Source organism: Mytilus galloprovincialis, chromosome 14 (genome assembly GCF_965363235.1).
Source record: "Mytilus galloprovincialis chromosome 14, xbMytGall1.hap1.1, whole genome shotgun sequence".
Classification (NCBI taxonomy): Eukaryota; Metazoa; Mollusca; class Bivalvia; order Mytilida; family Mytilidae; genus Mytilus; species Mytilus galloprovincialis.
In genome coordinates this window covers 49044411-49066457 of record NC_134851.1, presented here as the reverse complement: position 1 = coordinate 49066457, position 22047 = coordinate 49044411, and the positions used below count along the sequence as shown (strand labels likewise).

At 31.2% G+C, this 22047-nt stretch overlaps 1 protein-coding gene across 1 annotated transcript; it reads left to right on the top strand.

Annotated features, from left to right (window-relative positions):
* Nucleotides 1-1515: 1515 nt before the first annotated feature.
* Nucleotides 1516-21618, top strand: LOC143059555 (perlucin-like protein). Its single transcript, XM_076233074.1, has 5 exons — nucleotides 1516-1714; nucleotides 4609-4682; nucleotides 12052-12133; nucleotides 18643-18852; nucleotides 21509-21618. Exons 1-5 carry the CDS (start codon nucleotides 1522-1524, stop codon nucleotides 21514-21516), a joined length of 567 nt encoding a protein of 188 aa, XP_076089189.1. The 5' UTR covers nucleotides 1516-1521; the 3' UTR covers nucleotides 21517-21618.
* The last annotated feature ends 429 nt before the right edge of the window (nucleotides 21619-22047 follow it).

Below are 22047 nucleotides of genomic sequence, written 5' to 3'. Positions count from 1 at the left end.
GCGGAGTCATTTCAAGTGATATTTAAAAGTGTGTCTTCGTAAAGATTGAATTCTATGTCAGGTTAGAATGGATGTTTTCGCCTCAAACGTTTATTCCCGCTGCATTTGTTTGCACCTGTCCTAGGGAACCAGTTTTATATTGATTGATTGATTGTTGTTTGCTTCATGCCAAATTAACACAAAAAGGCTATATCGCGGCGAGGGGTAATTCGAATATATCTACAATTTTAACAACTTGTTTAAGTAGATGGTTTTCAATTCTCGTTTCTCTGTTTTAATAAAGCTTAGACAATTAATTTCCTGTTTGAATTATACACATTGTTTACACGAGTCATTGTTTATACTTTACACTTGCAGTTCGGTGTTAGCTAAGGTTTCATAAATCATGTGAACCCATATAACTAAACCAAAAGGGACAACTAAAACGAAGTTAACTTATGTTGTACTGTTATACTTTCCCCATTTTTGAAGATCGTACGATTACCTACATTTGTCAATTTCTGTGTTATTTTCTAGTTGAGAGTTGTCTAATTGAAATCATACCACATTTTCTTTTTTTATATTAACCCTGATCACTCTCTCTCGCTTAGATACACTATTCTTATTTACTGTTTAACACAACGAACATTTTCCTGTAGTGTTTGATTGATAGTTTAAAATAATAATAAAAGATATAATACTTCCTATAAATTAAAAAAAATATCTTAAAGTATCTTAAAACGTAAAGAAGGTAATTGAAACAATAAATAAAAATGATTGAAGCAATAGAAGAACAGATTACAGATAAAAAATGTTTCGAGTTATAAAATCCTACAATAACAACAATTATGTAAGCATATATTCCTCAAACAAGCGGTGCATTATTAAGGACTTTTTTAACCGTATTTGGAACTTCACTACCTTCAATATTAGCGAACGCTTCTTTGTTGTGTAATATACATAACAGTCATAGAATGTCAGATGCTCTCAAATGGTCTTAAATTCGTGTCTATCTTAACTTTGTCCCTTTTTAATTTCAAAAACAACTATTTACGCATAAGATTCGTAATTTTAGAATTATTTAGTTAAGTATTCACGTATGCGAGAAACTATCAAATATTGTTTATCAATATTTTTGGTAACATAAATACATAAAGTATCACTAATTCTTGAACAGTACATATAAAAGCCTACTCCTTATAGTAAACCTGTCCCAGCGGAAAAACAATGAGTTTGTCTAGATACAAATGTGTATTTAAATGAAGAAAACATTTTTTTTTCGAAACATGCACTGACTCTGTATTTAATGGTGAATGGTATAAAAATACGAAAACAGTGACAATTTTCCCACATGTAAATTGCATGTCGCATGCAAAAGAACAAAGGAGATTTATATTTTTAAAAGTCAAATTAACACGAAATAATGTCAGACAAGTTAAAAGAATCCAATCACTTATCAATATATTTAGTAATGTGATTTATATTGATAACGTTTTTTTTTATATAACTGTAAAATACTTTCCTTTGAATGTTTTCTTAGCAATGTATGTGTTAACCTTCGTTGTTATTCTGACCCTGGCAACATCTGATGTCTCCTCACTGCCATGTCTTTCAAGCAAGGCTAAGAAAGAGTTTGAAACTGTAAGACAAAAGCTCAAAACTTTACATGCTGATCTCGGGAAAAAAGTTCTAGGGCTTGATACTGATTTAAAATCCATGGAAACAAATTTAGCAAGTAAGTTGACTTTAATGCAGACACACATCTCTCAAAATTGTTTTCTTTTATATAAAACGTATCGTGTGATTGTGATTAATTAGTGTGTATGTTATTATTCCTATAAATATGTAGGTTTTCATTTCAATGGGCAAGCCTGACTTGGATTTTTTATACACTTATCTTAAAAATGTGTTAATGAGGAAACAATATTCGTGCGTTATGTATATGAAACATGAGCAATTTGAAATTCCAAAGACCTTTGTTTGGTTATTGTTGTTAAGTTGGTTATTTATTCCTTATTCCTTACTTATTCGCTTTTAGTTAGTACTGTCAATGGTAAACCGGTTAACCCTAGGAAGGACCGAATATTTAATACCAAAAACGCTGTCTGGTTAATTTAACTTTTTTTCAATTTTAATAGATTTGATATAAATGTATATTTAAATCATTACCATTTTTGTTCTATTTAAAAATTTACATCCTGGTAATTAATTTGACAGATCTAATATCCGGTATGTTGATGGCTATTGTTAAAAAAAATACAAACATTAAATAGAACTTTTAAAAGAATGTGTATATCTGCACGATTGACATACTAGTATTCAGTATTTATTTTTTGATCTAGTGTTGCGTAGACCTACATGCGAATATACAACCTCCATAGTGCAAAGCTGTGTCATACTTTAACGTTTCTCAAAATTTGTTAAATGGTAATCAACGTGAATGTAATTCATTTTTAATCGATGGTACGAGTAACACGCTTTATTGTTTCAAATGGAAACATTGCACATAAATCTCTAAGACATGAAGAGAAAATGAAAAAAATCATCGGTTTCAGACATTTTTAATTCGACAAGATCAAGAAGATTGTTATCGTGTCAGTCTGAAGTTATTACAATCACCAGTGCAGAATTGGAAATTATAAGTCAAACTTCGCCAAGAATACTCTAATACAAGCCCTATAATGCTAAGGGACAAACTTCAAATTATTGTATCATAAAAACGGTACATGTGTCGAATACTACGGATAAGGCTTTCAAAATTCAACCTAAACTCCCGGTAAACGGGTTAATCAGACGAACGATCATCCGAGTAACCGGTTAGGCAAAAATGTTCGATTTGACAACACTTCTTTTAATGCATTAATGCCTTTTAATGGTTTTTGTTCTTATTTCTTGTCTCTGATATAAAGTATTGGCTTGGTGAGTTCGATTACCTTGTAGTGCGTATGTTCCCATATCTGTTACTTATCATTTACTTGTCTTTGTCCCTTGTTCGTTTTTTAATGTGTTCCCCCCTTTCAATGCTTTTCTTTGTTTGTTTTTGAAATCACATATTTTTTCAATTGTTATTTTCTCTCCTTAAACCACTGGATAAAATGAAGGGATATAATACTTCCGTTATTCTATTACGCGATAAAAATAACTATTGAAATTGTAGGTACAGTCCGTTCTAATAATAACCAAGAATATGTTTATCATATACAAATATGTTTCTGGTGCGTTGTAAACGGAATGCAAATGAGTTAACTTATTTAAAGTAGCAAATAGCTGCAAAATAAATGGTCAAATGAATGTGTTACAAAAGTACATTGACTTTGGTCGATATCTTTTTAGAAATAATTATAAATTAAGGAATGTATCTCCCTCATGCAAAGCTCTGATTCCTTTCACGGATTTGGCTATACTTTTTGGACCTTTTGGATTATAGCTCTTCATCCTTTAAATAAGCTTTGGATTTCAAATATTTTGGCCACGAGCATCACTGAAGAGACATGTATTGTCGAAATGCGCATCTGGTGCAAGAAAATTGATACAGTTAATTTTATTTTAAATAACAGAAAAATATTAAAAAAAGATCAAGGAACCTAATAATTGGGTTAGAATGGGCAACAAGTAATTTGCTTTTTAACGGACCTAAAATTTCTGTACACTTCAGTTAAGATTTTACTTTTGTTCGGCATTAAGACAAATATTAGAGTACATTTTATGAAGCAAAGTCCTGTCATTTAATAACAAATTCACATCATTTGATTATCAAAAAATTGTTGAAATAAACCCTTTGGCTAAACGTAGACCCCTATGAGACAGACGAAGTAATTTTAAATAAAAAATATGAAAATAAGTCAACAATTATAATAGTACAGTTCAATTTTTTTTAATGACATGCATGTGATGATTCTTTTATAACTGAACTTGATTAATTTTAATTGATTTGATATAACTGTAAACCATATTATTTACAAAGTTTGAATTTGAGGAAATATATTTAGAAATTTTAAATGTTACTAGTACTTGTTTTGTGTCACTGAGCTACAGTAACCCCAAGGGTTTATACATTACAAGGTAAGTTTGGGTGTACATTTGCCCTCCCACCCCATCTACAAGTATAAAAAGTGTTACATGTCTAGTCACGTTGATCCTACAGTTACCACATGGGTTTAAATATAATTGCAAGTTAAGCTTGGTGTTAATGTACCTTTACCTTTCTAATTGGTGTCATCCCTGCTTGCCTTGCTTTTTTCCCAGTTTTTAAGACAGGCGTGCACTCGAAATTAGAGTCAGAGATTACCAAACTGTGACCCTTGTGTAATGTATCCCTTCGGAAACCAGACTATTCAGTTTTTTTTTTATTGTTTTTTTTTTTTGTGTTTGATTGTTAATTTGGACCATTTAAACTTAAGAAAAGTAATAAAAAAAATCTGGCCAAATATTTTCATACTCTCTCTTTTCTTACAGAGAATTCATGTTAACATTAAAGATAACAAAAAAATAAAAAAATAAAAATAATATTGTTCTATAATATCACTATCGAGAAATGAAGTTACCTGCGCTTAAAGTTATTGTAGCTGAAAAGATTTCATTATGATCGCATAACTGTAGTTATCTTATTATAAAATACATCTTATACAGAAAAACAATGGCGGAAATACAGTGGTCATTGCTATTATTTTGGTGACGATGTTAAATCCTGGTTTGATGCTGAGGTAAGACAAAATTTAATGTGCCTAATATTTCAACTCTTAAATTGTTTGGAAAAATGCAAAAGTGAAAGAATATAAACTTGATGACTTGTATAAGCACATATTTTGATATGTTTAGTAACAATGACGTAAATCTTAAACGTGGTGAATTTCCAACTAATGACATTCGTCTCGCAACATAGAAACTTTATATCCCTGTTATGTTGTAATCCAAAGTATTGTGTTAAAGTGTTGGTCTTTTTTAGGTTTTGATTACATAGGCCTAAAATGGAATGACCTAAAATCTACAGGGATCTTTCGTACACATTATGTGTGGCCACTAACTAGTATTCAGTTTAATTGTTGTTGCAATTGGACATTGCCATGTTTCTGATAAAGTATCCGTACACAAATGTTTCTAATTGACAGACTGACTTAAATGGAAAGGTATTTAAGGCATGATGCATTTTTCTTGTCAAGTAGTCAACTTATTATGATATTGTATCACTTTGTTAGTGATTGCCTTGCCTTGAATTAACCGTATGTTAAGTAGTAAAATGCCAAAACTAATTCGCCTTAATTAATTACAATTTCTCAAGTAATGTAATGCAATGTGTAATTTAGATTTTTTCAATTACAAGTAATTGAAAGTAATAAGATATATAGCCACAATTTTGTGTCTGAATGTATCTGAATTACACTGAGTTTTGGATTAGAAAGATTGAATCGTGAGTCTTCTCAAAAACAAAGAAAGACCCAGGCCCCGGCGCCATAAAACTTTTTTTTGCTGAGTAAAAAAATATTCTCAGACTGAATTATTTTACTCAGCTAAGAATGAGAACTTTTTTATCCGCCATAAAAAAATATTCTCAACGTTGAGAATATTCTCAGCTGAGAATCTTTTTTCTCAGCTGAGTATTTTTTTCTCAGCTGAGTATTTTTTTCTCAGTGATGTAAGTGGTAAAATAGTTGTTTGAAAACTAAATCGTATACAAAACTTCTCTAAAACGCAGTTTTATCTCTTAAGAAATAATGTAAAACATAAAAAGAATCTATGATAGATAAGATGACAAGTAGCATTTAGTAAGCATCTGTAACCACAGTCCTGCATGACAAAAAGCCACAGAATATAAAGTCGGCAAATAATTTGTGTTATTGTAAGAAATATAGAACCTAATAAATAAGAGAAAGATCTTGAAATACTAACGTTATTTACCCGTAGCTTCTTATAAATATGTTTATATATTTTTATATATTTCTTTATTTAGATCTATATTTTGTATTTTTTAAAAGATAAAATGCAATCTTCGTTGACGTTTACTCGAAGAGTGCTTTCTTTCACGTCCGCACTTCTATCGAGTATGGCGTGCCAAATAAACATTTTAAAAATATAATTATTACGGATCAATAACATACATTATGTATTCAGACGACATAAGACACCATGTGACAATTTTAAGAGAAACAGGGGCCTGGTTTTCGAAAGTATCTTACGACTAAGACATGTCTTATGATGGTCTTAGGACATGTCATAGTCTTAAGATATGTTTTCGAAAGTGTCCCAAGTTACGATTTGTCGTAAACTTAAGACCCCTCGCGACATGACTTATGATGGTCTTATGATTATGAACTAAAAGTTTAATTACTTTTCATGTATTATTTCATGTTATTTGCAATAAAAATATTTGTTGTGTTTCTCAGTTAGCTAAATAATAAAGATTTTATTTTTCTCAACTACGTGAATTAAAATTTGAATCTCCTGGAATTCTTTTCTAACTCATGGTTTTGTATAAGAAATATACATATTATTTTGTTCCAAGTATATTTAATAGTACTATATTAACGTATGTGCACGGGCACGTTAAGCGGGTACTCGATGTACCGAATCTAAAAAGTATTCACAGCTAAATAACAATGCATGTATGATAATACACGAAAGCGAAGTTCAAGATTTATTGTTCAAGATTTATTATATATTACATACTAAATTTAAACAAAATTATCAACTCATATTTCAATTCCTTTTTGTAAAAAAATTCATGTTCATTGAAAAAATAAAATATTCGAAAATACTAAGAATGGTTTAATATAATTAATATGTTCATACTTTTCATTTTCATTTTTATATTTATCACTTTTTAAACATTATTTAAAATAAATAAATGTTCACTTATGACAGTCATAAGAGCATCATAGCAATGACTCTCTTAAGACAGATTTGATTTACATCCTACGACATATCATATGATAGTCATAAGATGATCATAAACTATGTCCTAAAATATATCTTATGACATATATTATGATACTTTCGAAAACCAGACCCCTGCAGAGCTACTTTTTTTTCACATCTACAATGGAAAAAAAAAAAAAAAACCACAAACCAAATATTTTTAAATCAATATGAAAGCCAGTGAATAATTTGAATCCGTTTTCAATATTCAAGATACATGTAACTTTGATATTAATATAAATCCAGGGGCCGTGTAAATGAAAGTATCTTAGGACATGTCCTAAGATAGGTCTTAGGACATTATTTAGGATGGTCTTAGGACTTGTCTGAGACATGTCTTAGGATGTCAAACAAAGCTGTCTTAGGACAGTCCTAACTACGATGGTCCTAGGACCATCATAACACATTTATTTAATTGAAAATATATGTAGAGATTTGTACGACATAGATTGAATTGTATTTTAAAACCTATATGTAAAGAGAGGGAGGATGACTCTTATATAGAAAACAATTAACGCAAAATAAAAGTTAAAGTTTTTACGGAATACTAATAAATACGTTATTAAATATGATAAAAGATATAAATGAATTTAATACGAAAACAAAAGTAAATGGTCACAAAACTTTGTGATATTCGTGCTGCCATTTTAGTACATAAACTAGTTTTGTCCTTAGGCATTACATGTATCGAATCAGGATTAGGTAAAAAAGAGGTAAACTTTTTCCCATATTTGAAAGTATGTTGCTTATGGTGATAGTATTGTTTAGGCTTCAAAAAAGGCATCACGAAATAATTTAATATAATACAATTAAATCTTTAACAAACATTAAACAATATTTTTTTTAATTAATTTTATCTAATGATAGTTTAATATTGTATTAGTATTTTTTGTATTGAGTTTATGCCATATTTGTTGTTTTTATTACGTTTTAGGACGACGTAACCTTTAGGACTATCCTAAGACACCTAATTGTATATCCTAACTTTATGACCAAATTTAGGACATATCTTATTTTAGGAGACTTTCGTTAACCCGACTTAGGACTAAGACGTGTCCTAAGACCATCCTAAGACATGTCTTAGTCCTAGGACAGCTTCGTTGACACAGCCCCTGGTATATTTGATTTATACATGTGTTTGGTTTAGTAGATATGTGGTACCAGTACTGCAATCTAATTGATGTACCAGTAGTAAATTGTAAAAATAGATTTAAGAGAGAAAAGACATTGATAAGCCCAACTGTCCAACAAAATATAAAAAAAATGCCTATCTATCATCTATTTTGGAGCATATATTTAAAATTTATTGGAAGAGAACAAAAAAAAAAACCCAAATAATCGAAAACAATGTAATTATCCGTCCTCGAGTATCAGTCAAACAGCCCTTGTACCAAAATATGTTGTATTAAATTGCAATGAATTATGGATCTTACAAAACTGGAACATAAGACGTAGTAAGCATGCTGGCAAACGTGAGCTCAGACTTTTTTGATTCTGTAATTTTATTTAAAGTCATAATAAACAAGTGACCGGTTCTTGAACCAATGCATACAAACATCAAAAAACTAAGTCTTCTGTGCACGATTTGATCAAATTTTTTTTCGCATAAATTTCGTATAATCGTCAATTTTTTTTTCAATCGGTCAGTGTTGTGAAAATATAGCAGGTAATTAAAGTTCGTGTTTTGAAGCCGAAGTTTAACGATTGTCACCTGTTTGTCAACAATCAACCAAAAAAGCATGGATATTGAGCACGTGTTTAACATGTACAATCAGATAATAGTTTATTTTAAGGACACCCACGCGTATTGCGATCACCGGATTTTTACGAGATGGGTCACACGGAGGTCACTTTGCATACGGAAAATATGTCGGGGAATTGCTTCCTTGAAGGAAACAATTAGAATAATGTAAACTTCTTCTTAATATGAACAAATTAAAGAATTTTCTTCAGAAAAAAGTATATCGTACACAAGTTTTATAATGAAAACTATCCATTGAGTTATAAAAAGCATATGCATTTTTTTTTAATTTCTGACACAATGCAGGAGAAGGATGTTAGGTTGACTTTGTCTGTAATAGTGGACGAAATGATACCTCAAGATTTGTTAACTCCTGATGGAAGATCGTGATTTTTGAGCAAAATACTGATGGTTATGGATGTACAGAAATTGAAATGCTTACGTACATCAATTGACCAATTCCGATTACGACCAGTTCAATATTTCACTCGTTTTAAAATTGAGAATGGAAATGGGGAATGTGTCAAAGAGACAACAACCCGACCATAGAAAAAACAACAGCAGAAGGTCACCAACAGGTCTTCAATGTAGCGAGAATTACCTTATTCTTAATTTTTATATAAGAAAATTGTACATTTTAGCACCCCATTTTTCAATCTTTTTTCTTTATTTTTTTTTGCACATTTTTTCTTTTTTTTTGGGGGGGGGGGGGGGTATTTTCTTTTCTGTTAATCGCCTCGTTTATTTGGGTAATTTCTAAGAAAGATCAGATATTCAAGCGTCAAGCGGGATATGTTAAAAGTGAAGAAGTATCTACAATGAGAAGCTATTTAATTGGCCGTTTTTTTTTGTAGTATCTTTTAAAATTTGGTAAGATTAATATGGTACAATCGACTAACAAAGATGGGGTTATCAACTTACATTTTTAATTTTCATATGCTTTTACAGAATTATGAGACATATTTCAGTCGTTTTACCTCAAATTACCTTAAAAAAAACATTTAAGATTTTTTTATATACTTAAGTATGGTTTTGGCTATACTCAAATATTTAAGAATATTCTTAACTTTGAGTAAGAAAATATCTGAAATTTTTTTTATGGCGGTGCATTTTGCTGAGAATAGAAAAATTGAGAAAATTCTCAGGCTGAGTAAAAAAACTTTACTCAAATAGTTTTATGGCGCCGGGGCCAGACCTTAGTAAATGTTCTTAGTTGATATAGCAAAGCCTATACATTATAGTCTAGATGAAATTACACAATCATGGAAGATTTTTTGGTTTGTATTGAATTTTCCAAAAAATGAAATAAAAAGAAAACATAAATATTATAAAACATGCCATAATTTGTATAAAAGAAACCATTATAAGTCACTGTCGTGTACCTTAATTATCTTTTTATCTACATGTATTTTTAAATAGATATTGTTAAAACATAGCTTTTATGACTATCCTAAGACACCTTGTTATATATCCTAACTTTGGCACCAAATTTAGGGCATATATCATCAACAATATAACCATTGGCTATTTGTTTTGTTAGAAACTTACTCTTTTTACAACAGTTATGTTTGTGTTTTAAACAGGGTTTGTGTCAACTAAACTGTCCTAGGACTAGAACATGTCTTGGATGGTTTTAGGACATGTCTTAATCCTAAGTCAGGTTAAAAAAGGTGTCCTAAAATAGAATATGTCCTAAATTTGGCACAAAACGACACAGGCATTAACAACTATACGTCACCGTACGGCCTTCAACAATGAGCAAAGCCCATATCGCATAGTGAGCTATAGAAGGCCCCGATAAGACAATGTAAAACAATTCAAACGAGAAAACTAACGGCCTTATTTATGTAAAAAAATGAACGAAACAAATGTGTAACACATAAACAAACGACAACCACTGAATTACAGGCTCCTGACTTGGGACAGGCACATACATAAATAATGTGGCGAGGTTAAACATGTTAGCGGGATCCCCCCCCTAACCTGGGACAGTGGTATAACAGTACAACAAAAGAACGAACTATAAAAATCAGTTGAAAAAGGCTTAACTCATCACATGGACAAAAATACAAGTGGATGTGTCAACTTGTCAAGAGACAACAACTCGACCATAGAGCAGAAAAGCCGAAGTCCACCAATGGGTCTTCAATGTATACTAGTTCAGTGCTAATAGACGTCATACTAAACTCCGAATTATACAAAGAAACTAACATTAAAAATCATACAGACTAAACAAATGCCAGAGGCTCCTGAATTGGGACAGGCGCAAAATTGCGGGTTAAACATGTTTTTTGAGATCTCAACACTCCCTTCATACCTCTAGCCAATGTAGACAAAAAGAAACGCGCAACAATACGCAGTAAAACTCAGTTTAAGAGAAGTCTGAGTCTGATGTAAAAATATGAAACAAAAGGAAATAAACAAGATGACAATAATACACAAATAACAACAAACTACAAGCAGCTATTGTAGTTGTTGCAAACTTGTTCTTGTCCTGAACATGCATGAAATATATGCAACTGAACGTACAGCAACAAACGATAAATCAACATGTCTTACTGACTATTCTGTTCTGCATTTTTTTCATTAAATTATCCTGACCCTTTTTAAATATAAACCTTCATCCCGTCTTATTTTTGTTAAATGTGCCCTCTGTACTGTTTTACTCAAAACTCCTGTCCGGAATTTTTTTGTCAAATTTCATTCTGGTCCCGGCCCTTTAAATTGAAATGCTATTACTCTTACTTGCATCTTCTTTACTGCTAAGTTCCTTATGCATGTAGAGCAAGACTTAAGTAAGCTTGCATGCTTTGTTAGTATATTGTACTATTGTACTTGTGATAACTTCCAGTCAAACTGAAATATATAATATATACAGGGTTTACTATGCATATTTGTATTATTTGAAGATGTCAATCTTATTAATAAAGCTTGAGTAAACTTTTATACAAACAATGCAAGGAAACTTATCAAAAATGTAGTCTACGTGCATCAGGAAATTAGATCTAACACTGGGGAAAACCTGCAATGGAGCACAAAAAAAAACATTCTAATAACAATGACTCGTTCATTTTATTACAGCGTTTGTAAAGACAAGTTGTTTACATTAAAATCCTCGGCATATAAATTGGAAGCTATATATATAGTCCCCTAATTAGTTCTTGATTTTGTGGTTGAATGGTGGACTTGCCTTCTTTTTCTCACGGAGAACCTTATTAAATTACAAATCACCATTTAACACTCCGCCCCGATCCCCCCACCTCCCCCATCAGTAAATGACTTGGCTTTTGTAGCGATTTGATTCGACAACCAATAAGTAGTCCTTTTAAGCCAAAACCCGCGTGACGAACAAAATTATATGGTACGTCTGATGAAATTTTACTCCGTGAACGGTTATTGTGTAATTTTTTGCATTCCAGCGAAAATGTAAACATATTGGTGGCCACCTTGTGAAGATAGACGATGGTTCAGAAAATGCTTGGTTAAAATCACAAATTGCAGGTATTAATTTCAATGTATGCATTGCAGAAGGGACTTTGAATCTGTCAATATGAGCTTACAATAATATAACTGTTATCATCACATCTCATGTAGCATGTGTAGCCGTATGTGAATTTTATAAAATATGTATCTCATACAGTAAATCACTTATTAAACTTCTTTTTTTACGGAGCACCTGTCAACACATACTAGTACCTACCAAAGGGATAGCTGCAAGAAGGGAAAAGTTTTACCCTAAATTTAATGAAATTTCACTGAAATTATGAAATCAACAAGATTTCATGCATTACGAATTCAAATAGAGCATGATGTCGTCAAACATGTACACTATTACGACGGTGTGTATCTCATATAAATCCGGAGCATATGCGTTCACTCTCTGGGTTTGTTTTGCTTTCCCTTCATTATGTTTTTAAAGAGTTAGATGTTGTTGCTTTCTCTTTGTAATTTTTAGTGTTTTTCATGGTGTTGAGAAGTTTTACGATTGCCATGATATAACTTTCAACCAAAGATTAAATGCCATGGATGTAAGCCATAATCTGTTTTTATTGACTTGTTAATTTTGGTAATCACTATGTTATTTTTACTCATTTTTTTTTTAAATTCCTGTTTGTTTTGTATAAAAGTGACACTCCAAATTTCATATTTAATGTATTTCATTGTTAAATAATTTACATGAAGCTTAATAAGTATATATTTGTTAATTGCATAGCTTTTGCTATTTGAATTCATTGGTTAAATATATTTATTTATATTGTAAGTTTAATATTTGTATCGTCGCAAAATCTTTGGTTACCGTCTTTGGTTACCTTTGTGAGAAACTTATATATTTTACAGATCCCATTATAGATTATTAAGTTACCGTCCGCGGAAGGGCAGTAGAGCTAGTCAATGTGTCTTCTTGAACCTGTACATGTTGGAAGAATTATGAGTCAAATCATATGAGGCCTGATATTTCAGAGTATTAAGTTATTTGTTGGAATAATAATACGTTGAATTATATGAGGACTGGCATTGAGTCCACACAGACAAGTTAAGCCTTCCACCTCCCTTTAAAAAAGCGCAAACTAAATGGCTTGTCGTAATAAGGGTAAATTAAAGTACGGATTGCTCTTTTTCTACTATCAAACGTTGGGCACGATGTTTCTGCAACCCGACGTTACACTTAAAAAGAGCGTCGAAGAGGATTTTGACTTCGATTAATTTTTGCAAGTTTTATTCGTTTTTCTATATGTTGGTTGATTCTGGTTCTGTTCGTTTTGTGATGTCATTTTATCATAAATTACCTCAAGTTGTGAAAATCGATTTAAAGATGTATACCCTTTTTAAAAGTCATTTCAGCTAAAAATGCATTACTGTTGAAAGTAATGTAGGAAGGAAAGATGTGGCGATAGTAGATATAGGAAGATGTGGTACGGTTTTCCATAAAAAAAATTTTTTTAGATGTACGAAACTTTTATCATATGGTGTTTAACTTTCAAGGTGCATATCATCTGTCATTGTAAAATTTCTATATCTTAATTCAACCCCAATACAAATATATCTGACACTCTGCTAGCAAATCGAACATTTTTACCTAAGCTTGGTTAAATTTGAATAGAATTGTATTTTCCCTGGCACATAAGTTGTCAAAATACACCCCTTCAATTACTTGAACCTTGGCTTGAGAATTATTTCCCCAAGTCATCTATAGTGTTTAACTTCTAATATACATTTTAAAATATAGTAATCTACTCCTGGATCGTCCGCAAAAACGGCTTATATAATCCCGGGATTTTATTAATTCGATGAAACGGTTTTCGTCGCTGTTTGGGATTTGTCTTTCAGTTACCTCCATTTCATGCACAAGTTAATATTGACGAAAAGTTCCGGCTTTGCTAGTACAGGAATTGATTTCATCATGACAGTTATAACATGAATAGCAGGACAAATCGCGAAGTAAAACATTCCGTGAACTGGTATAAGTCTTTTAATATTGGTTATTGCACCTTACTGAAGTGACGACTTTAAATGATCTATTTCGGAGTACTTCCACAACATCAATTTTAATTCGCATTTTACATTTAGAGGACTGTATGTCTTGGTGTCTCCAATTTGTCTTTGTAAAAGTTGGACGAAGTTCATGTAAAGAGATTTTTTCCCCATTTCACCATTATTTTAAATAAATCGTTAAAAGCTATAAACGATTAATAAAAATTGCAATATTTAACCTGTGTCGAACCTATGTCACCGGTTGGAGTCTATAGCAACATGCGCTATCCTTTGTTTTTCGGATGCAATCATCAACCTCTTTTTCCTTTCACAACACGATTTGTTTTAATTATCATGAACATTTAATTGAAATTTCAGCACATGTAACGACGGAAATTGGCGTTTTTCGGATTTTTGGACAAATAACCTACCGTTTTGTAAGGTGTGGAAGTATTTTATTCCTTTAAGACCCAAATACAATGTATGTAGTTAATAAGAAAACAATCTTGGCATTTTTTACTCTTCGTGTATCTAACTTTTGTTTTGATCAATTATATAAAATACGCGTTAACTGCTTTGAAAAATGAAATATCAACTTGGAAAAAATGGCTACCGTTTGAAAAACGACTGTGTAGAGAAGATTTTATTGAATCAGCAATATTTGACCTCACGAACAATGAGGCAAATATTTGTACTTTTGTTAGATAGTATTCATTGTCTTACTCTTTTTATTCATTTTCTGCTATATCTTCTTACAAAATTCACTTTCAGTCGATGAGTTAACGAAAAACGTCGTTGGACATTTTCTTATTCCAGCTTAATATGAAGCCACCGAGTCAAATAAAATTTGGCAAAATAACGGCTTTAACGCCACAAAGAACCGACACATGTCGTTGTTCCTGCCAAGAATCAAAAAGATCAGAGAATAAGAAATAGGATTACTATACATAAGAGTGAAAACAGTTTTTCATAAATGTAACGTTGGACATCCGTTTTTTTTTCCACATAGCTTTGTTAATCTGATCCTCAAAATTACTAGATATTACTTAGTATATGATCAAGAGCTGTAAAAACATAATTTGAAACATATATTGAATTTGTTTTAATATTGGTTCGTGTTTTTTAACATTTTTATTTTGTTTTGCGGATGAAATTTCGAAGATTCTGTTTTAAATCCTAGAGGTTGAAGGAACATCGTGTCCAACGTTTCAAAGTAGAAAAAGAGCAATCAAAACTTCAATTCATCCTTATTACAGTAAGGCATGTAGTTTGCGCTTTCTTAAAAGGAGGTGGAAAGCTTTGCTTGCCTTTGGAGGATCGAATGTCAGTCCTCATATAATATGACTTATAATTCTTTCAAGGTGTACAGGTTCAAGAAGACAAATTGACTAGCTCTACTTTTTTTTTTTTATCTTTATTCAATTGACTAGCTATACTGCCCTTCCGCGGACGGTAACTTAATTATCTTCAATGGGATCTGTAAAATATATAAGTTTCTCACAGAAGGTAACCAAAGAAGGTAAACAACGATTTTGCGACGATACAAATATTAAACTTTACAATATGAATAAATCAATTAACCAATGAATTCAAATAGCAAAAGCTATGCAATTAACAAATATATTCTTATTAAGCTTCATGTAAATTATTTATCAATGAAATACATTAAATATGAAATTTGGAGTTTTACCAAGGGAGCTTATAATTAATTAATAACACTGTCTGCCACACAGCATTTCGGGGGCTCTCCCACTGGTATTTTTCGTCCCTCTTTTATAGCTGACTATATGTTGGGGCTTTTCTAATTATTAGCGGCATTATGATGACCTATAATTGTTAATTTCTGTGTCATTTAGTCTCTTGGCAATAATACATATTCTTTTATATACATAGCGATTTCGTTATTACGACATAGCGACATCGTTAAAACGACATAGCGATGTCGTTAAAACGACATAGTGTTGTCGTCATTACAACATGTTATGTCGAAATAACGTTGTAATTACGATCGGCTTCCGTTACATTCTATTAGTTTTTAGTTAATAAAATAATGCAAAATTCTACGTCCACGGCTCTCCTTTTCTCTTCACATAATTTCAATCATTGTTTTCGTAGTGCAATGCAAGGTTCACGTTCGGATCCATATTGAAATATATTGGTTTTATTAATTTCCTGCAATTTTTTCATGACATAATCTATAATCATAATAGAGGTAGATTCCTTCTGATAAGAAATTATCAAGTTTGGATTATAATATAGTTATTACGCTATCTAAAAATTTAATATGTTTGCATCAATCCTACGCTAAGTATCCCGATATCCAGGAAATTAAATAAATGCATGCACATGGATACTTCCCTTTGAACTGAATATTTTAATATCTAAGAGGCTTGGAATACCTGATGAGGAAAAGCCTTGGTAATTAAACCTTAACCGAAACACCCCAAAACAAAAGCTATTTAAATAGAAGAAAATATCAAATCGAACAAAACAGAATAAGAATAGAAATCAAATACAAAGAGTATGTATTGGTATATAAGGGCGTTTTTCATTAAAAGCGTAACTTTCAGACCCCCAAAAAATTGAAAATCAACTTGTCTAAAATTTAATTTTACAAGTTATTTTGAATACCTCTATTGTAGACCTGCTTGTAAACAAAAAGTGCAATCTTAAATATTCATTAAAATGATATTATTTTCATAATTTGTGTACTGTTTCGTATGGGACTTTTGTCCCTTACGAAACTTCTTCTAAACACACAAATGTTTTGCAATTGTAAATGTTCCCTATAGACATTCCAGTTTGTTTACTTTAAATACTAGAAAAATCTCATTTTGTTCTGAATTGGAAAACCATTTTTATCGATAAAGATTAGACAGTACTTGTACAACTCATGTTACGTAGTGGACATTTTTATGCGTTTCGTAGTGGACAAACCCGTTTCGTAGTGGACAAAAAGTTTCGTAGTTGACATCAACGTTATTATACATGTATGTTTATTCAAACATAATAAAAATTACATGAAACTAACCCTTGTTATTTGTTTTGCACGAATATAATTGAAAAAAGATTAAAAAAAGACTGCAGAGTAGTGGTAGTGTCCACTACGAAACGTTTTTCTCCCATACTTGTTTCGTAGGGGACCGTTTCGTAGGGGACATATTCGCATGTTTTATTTTTTTCCCCACAATCCCTATATTGCAATAGTAACAAGACTGATTGTATTCATTAAAGAATTAATTAAGCTGTACACTGATATTTTTTGTCATAATTTTAAAACCAGATACTGAAGGAGATTTCACCCGTTTCGTAGTGGACATTAACAAAAATACGGTATCACTCTGGTCCATTTGATGTGCTCAATTTTTCTTGCCAACGATTTAATTGCCGTTATAAAAGCACCACTTCTTTTGTAAGACCCTAATGTTTATATCTCTTGCAAACAAATATTACATTGATTTTATAAAACTGTTAATTGGCAAATTTGAATGACTTCGTTTCGTAGTGGACATTTTGTGAGGGACACACCTTCTGAAATTAAAAATCCTATATTGAAAGCTGTTTATTAAAATATGTTGGCTCTGAACATACTTTTGAGTTATTAAAGAACTTAATATGTAAAGTAAAAATAACATTTTTTTTTTCATTTTTTACGATATTTTAGAGTATGAATGTTGAACAGGCGGTCTAGGGACATGTCATTTTGGTTGTTTTAAACCATTCAGGAGTCAATATCTTATCAATCCCTCTAAAAATAAACTGTTTCTTTGCTTAAAAATGTTAAATCTAATTCAATGTACTGACTGCACAAAAAATTACTTGCAAAGATCAAACACATTTTTTTTAAGTGGCTGGGACAAGAAAATACGTTTTTATTGAAAAACGCCCATATAGGATTGGTTATGGACTCGTGATTTTTCATTCAAGTATCCATATATTTAGAAAATTAAATTACATGCGCATTGATGCTTTGAACTTTCCTCCATATATATATTTTAATAAATAAATGTGGTGTATTTACTGTATTCTGATTGGTCAATTGTATTACTTTTATTTTCAATGTCGCCAATTTGTCTGGGGACACGCACATTCTGACGTTATATAATAATACGCCAACATATGTGTACGTTGTTATTGCAAAAATAAATAATGTAAAAAAAAGTGCCTTATTCGGTGCTTCCCGGATTATTCAATGTAAAAACTCAAACCTTAATTTTACGGTTCGATAAATTATAAATAAATAATAGCCATTCATTAAGTAATTCAGAGGCTCAGAACCTCATTTTTTACTACCCTCATTTAAACCAGTTTTACAGTGTAGGCATAACGCTAGTCATTTATTCTTCCGATATTCGACAATACAAACATTTTCTAAATTGCTTTTATAATAAATCTCTGGGACAAAACGGTTATGTGTGATAAAAGTGCTTTATCATTATTTTAGAAATTGATATAAGATATAGTATCATGACCATCTTTGAAAAGTCAGCATGCATCATTTTTTTTTATTTGCGTTTGTTTAATTTCGTTGTAAATAGGTTCTCCTCACTGGATTGGTCTTATTGATTTAAAGGAAGGTGAATTCCGATGGTCATATGATCAACAGCTGGTAAAGTATAAAAACTACAACAAAAGTGAACCAAACAATCATGGAGGAAACGAAGATTGCGTTATCATGTTGTCTAAAGGAACGTGGAATGACGAAGTGTGCTCCAATACATTTATGTATATTTGTGAGAATAACTTTTGTAAGTAAATTATACTACTATTTTAATATTCATTTCAGTTGAAAGCTTTTTTTTCAATATTTGATGGATAAACGCTTTTTCCGTTTTGTAAGTCTCTTTGTGGTGTTTCTTTTTACAGCGGACTTTAATTTTCGACATATATTTGTGTTTTTTACAGTGAGTTCGTGTGGAATAGGTGGGCCCATTGTATTTGTCCTTTTACTATTTGTGTGTGGATCTTTTTTTAAAACAATTATTTTATCGACATAGCACGTATTTGTGAAAATCTGTTGCCTCTTTATTTCCAATGATTTAAAATACAAAGTGCCTCAACAAAACAAACTAACACATCATGAAAGCTGAAGAACATACTTTATGTATCCATAAAAATAACAGCCTTATTCAAAAGTAAAATGTACCAACGTCGATATATAAAATATTAAGTACAATAAACATATTGATAAGCCATAGTCATTGTAATATTTGAAAATAACATCTGCTAGTATTCAAAAGTTCAGACGCATGCAATTTATAACTTGTTGTTTTCAATTTTTCAATCAAAATCACAGTTTGACTGCTTTTTTTCATTTAATATACAATTTGTGTTGCGTATTCTTTAGTTTTCTATGTTGTGTCATGTGAACTATAATTGTTTGTCTGTTTGTCTGTTTGTCTTTTTCAGTTTTAGCCATGGCGTTGTCAGTTTATTTTCGATTTATAAGTTTGAATGTCCCTCTGGTATCTTTCGCCCCTATTTTATAGTCTTTGTATGAGGTCGATAATATTAGTTACATAGTGTGCTAGTGACCTAATACGGTATATATGGGGTCAGTAAACTCCATATGGGGATTGACCCCATATATCGTATTAGGTCACTAGCACACTATGTAACGAAATTATCTTACCGATTTTCTTAACGTGTGAAATTAAGACTAGTGATTCTCAAAATGAGCAAGTCTTCAAAACTGTTAGCACTAAGAAAATACTTCCATTGATCCTACAAAAACAGATGCCAACAATAACGACTTGTAAGGTTTAAATGTGTTTTATGAACTTATTTCAATCTTAATCATCAATTTCTTCGTCTGATGGAACTTTTAAGATTTTTTCTCAACAACAAATGGAAGTTTTTAACGACCTTGACTGGCTATACAGCCCTTGCACGGTCGGCCCTGGCTTGCGCCTTTTTGGGCATTAAATAATTTATATTTTTACCATGTGGTAATTTAAATAATTTAGAATGATAAGAAAGTTTAATAAAAACAAAAATTTAAAAAGCAAAAATTTGGATAAATAAATGAATAAAAAAAGTAAACATTTTAAGATAAGTAGATAATAAAATAATAAAAAAGAATAAAAGAATATAAAAATAAATATAATAAAATAATATAGAAATAATTTTGTATAAAAATAAAAATAAAATAAAACAAAATAAATAAATAATTATTAAACATGGAGCCACCGGAAGTAGGAACAGGAGGAAAGCTTGGCCAAGCAAACAGCAGTGAACGGCAGCAACGTTGTCCTGGTACACCAGCAGCCAAGTAAAGAGCGGATAATTTTGATATGCCAAATTGTGTATGTGAATTTATATGCCAAATATCATGTATAAACCACAATAAGCCTAAATTTGTGTATGTGCGTTTTGCAAAAATAATTAGTGGGATGTTTTGTATGTACTAGAAAAAAAGAAAAGTGAAATAAAATAAAATAAAATAAATAAAAAACCAAAGGGTGTATGTAAATTTTGACTGCTTTGTGCTAGCCTACCGTAGTTGCAGGACTTTAGAGTGCTAGTACACTGGAACACTTATCCGCAGGAAGACAGTGCCCCACGCTAATTAAAACTGGATTAGCGCAAACCAGATCTTGCGAAGTACCATTTTTTAAGTCTTAGATTTGACTTGTGATTTTTTCTCAGTACCGTTTTGTTTTTTATAAAGGGACATAACACCACTACTTACCGTGTATGAAATAAGCCCCGCCCCCTTCTTACCTAATAAGGAATATAAAGGGACGTAACTCCACTACTAACCGTGTATGAGATAAGCCCCGCCTCCCTACTAACCTAATATCAAATATACACGGTTTGCACGCGGACGCTTTTAACCAATCGTATTCCTGGAAATGTATAGGAGGTAACATAAAAGGATATACTTCTTTGTATTGATAAATAGGCTATACATGTAATTGTTATATTATTAATTTCTGACCATATTTGTATTAAAATCGTAATTTGAATTTGACAATTGGAAATTCATATATATAATATTTTCTCCCAGACCATAAAAGATATTATTTGTTATTTCATTTTTTCCCTTTTTTTATACATCTTATGTATTTGAAGATTTTTTTTCTTGAAATAATCGATCATAGATTTTTTTTTATTAAACTATTAACAATATAATGAAATTCATTACATGACATCACAAAGTATATCGGGTTTTAGATATTCCAAAAATAACCGTGCAGTATGCCTGTTGCTGTGCAATATGCTTTGTGCCATCCGCCGTTTTCTCTCTACCTACAAAAATATAGTTTAACATGTGACTATTCCTGAACGAAACGAATTAGAAGTTAAAGTATACGAATTAATGATATTGTTTCGTACAATATATATGTATGAAATATCGTCTATATCCCACTCTTCACTAATCTATTTTATTTCCTTTTTCAGGCTATTAAATGACAACGACAATCCCATCAGAAGCAGAACATACCAGGATTACAAATTTATTTTCATAAAAAATTAATAAGTTTGAAAAATAAATGATTATGTTCAACTTGTTTTCTGTATATGATTTTTTAGAACTTCAATGATATCCTTGATGATGGCTTACCCAAATTTACAGCCAGGTTGCGCAAATTTGTCGAAAAGGTAATAGTGTCAAATCAACCAAATTGAAGATCGTTATATATGTAAGCTAGACTTTTTTCAGTCGTCTCAAGCTCTTATTTCGTTCGATAGTTATCAACAAGAGGGGGATGTGTCAAATACCGTTCTAGCTGAAATTCTGTAGGGCTAGCATTGAAAAATGACACAGTACGCTAGGTTTACGGTGCCGATCAAACCAATTCCATTATCCCTATTGTTTAAATTTCCACGACAAAGTGTAACTAAATTCTGTATCGGCCTGTTAACGACTTGTACACGACTGCTACACGACTGCAGAGTCGAATATAGGTCAGGTTTGGATTTATTAATAGTGGTAGTAG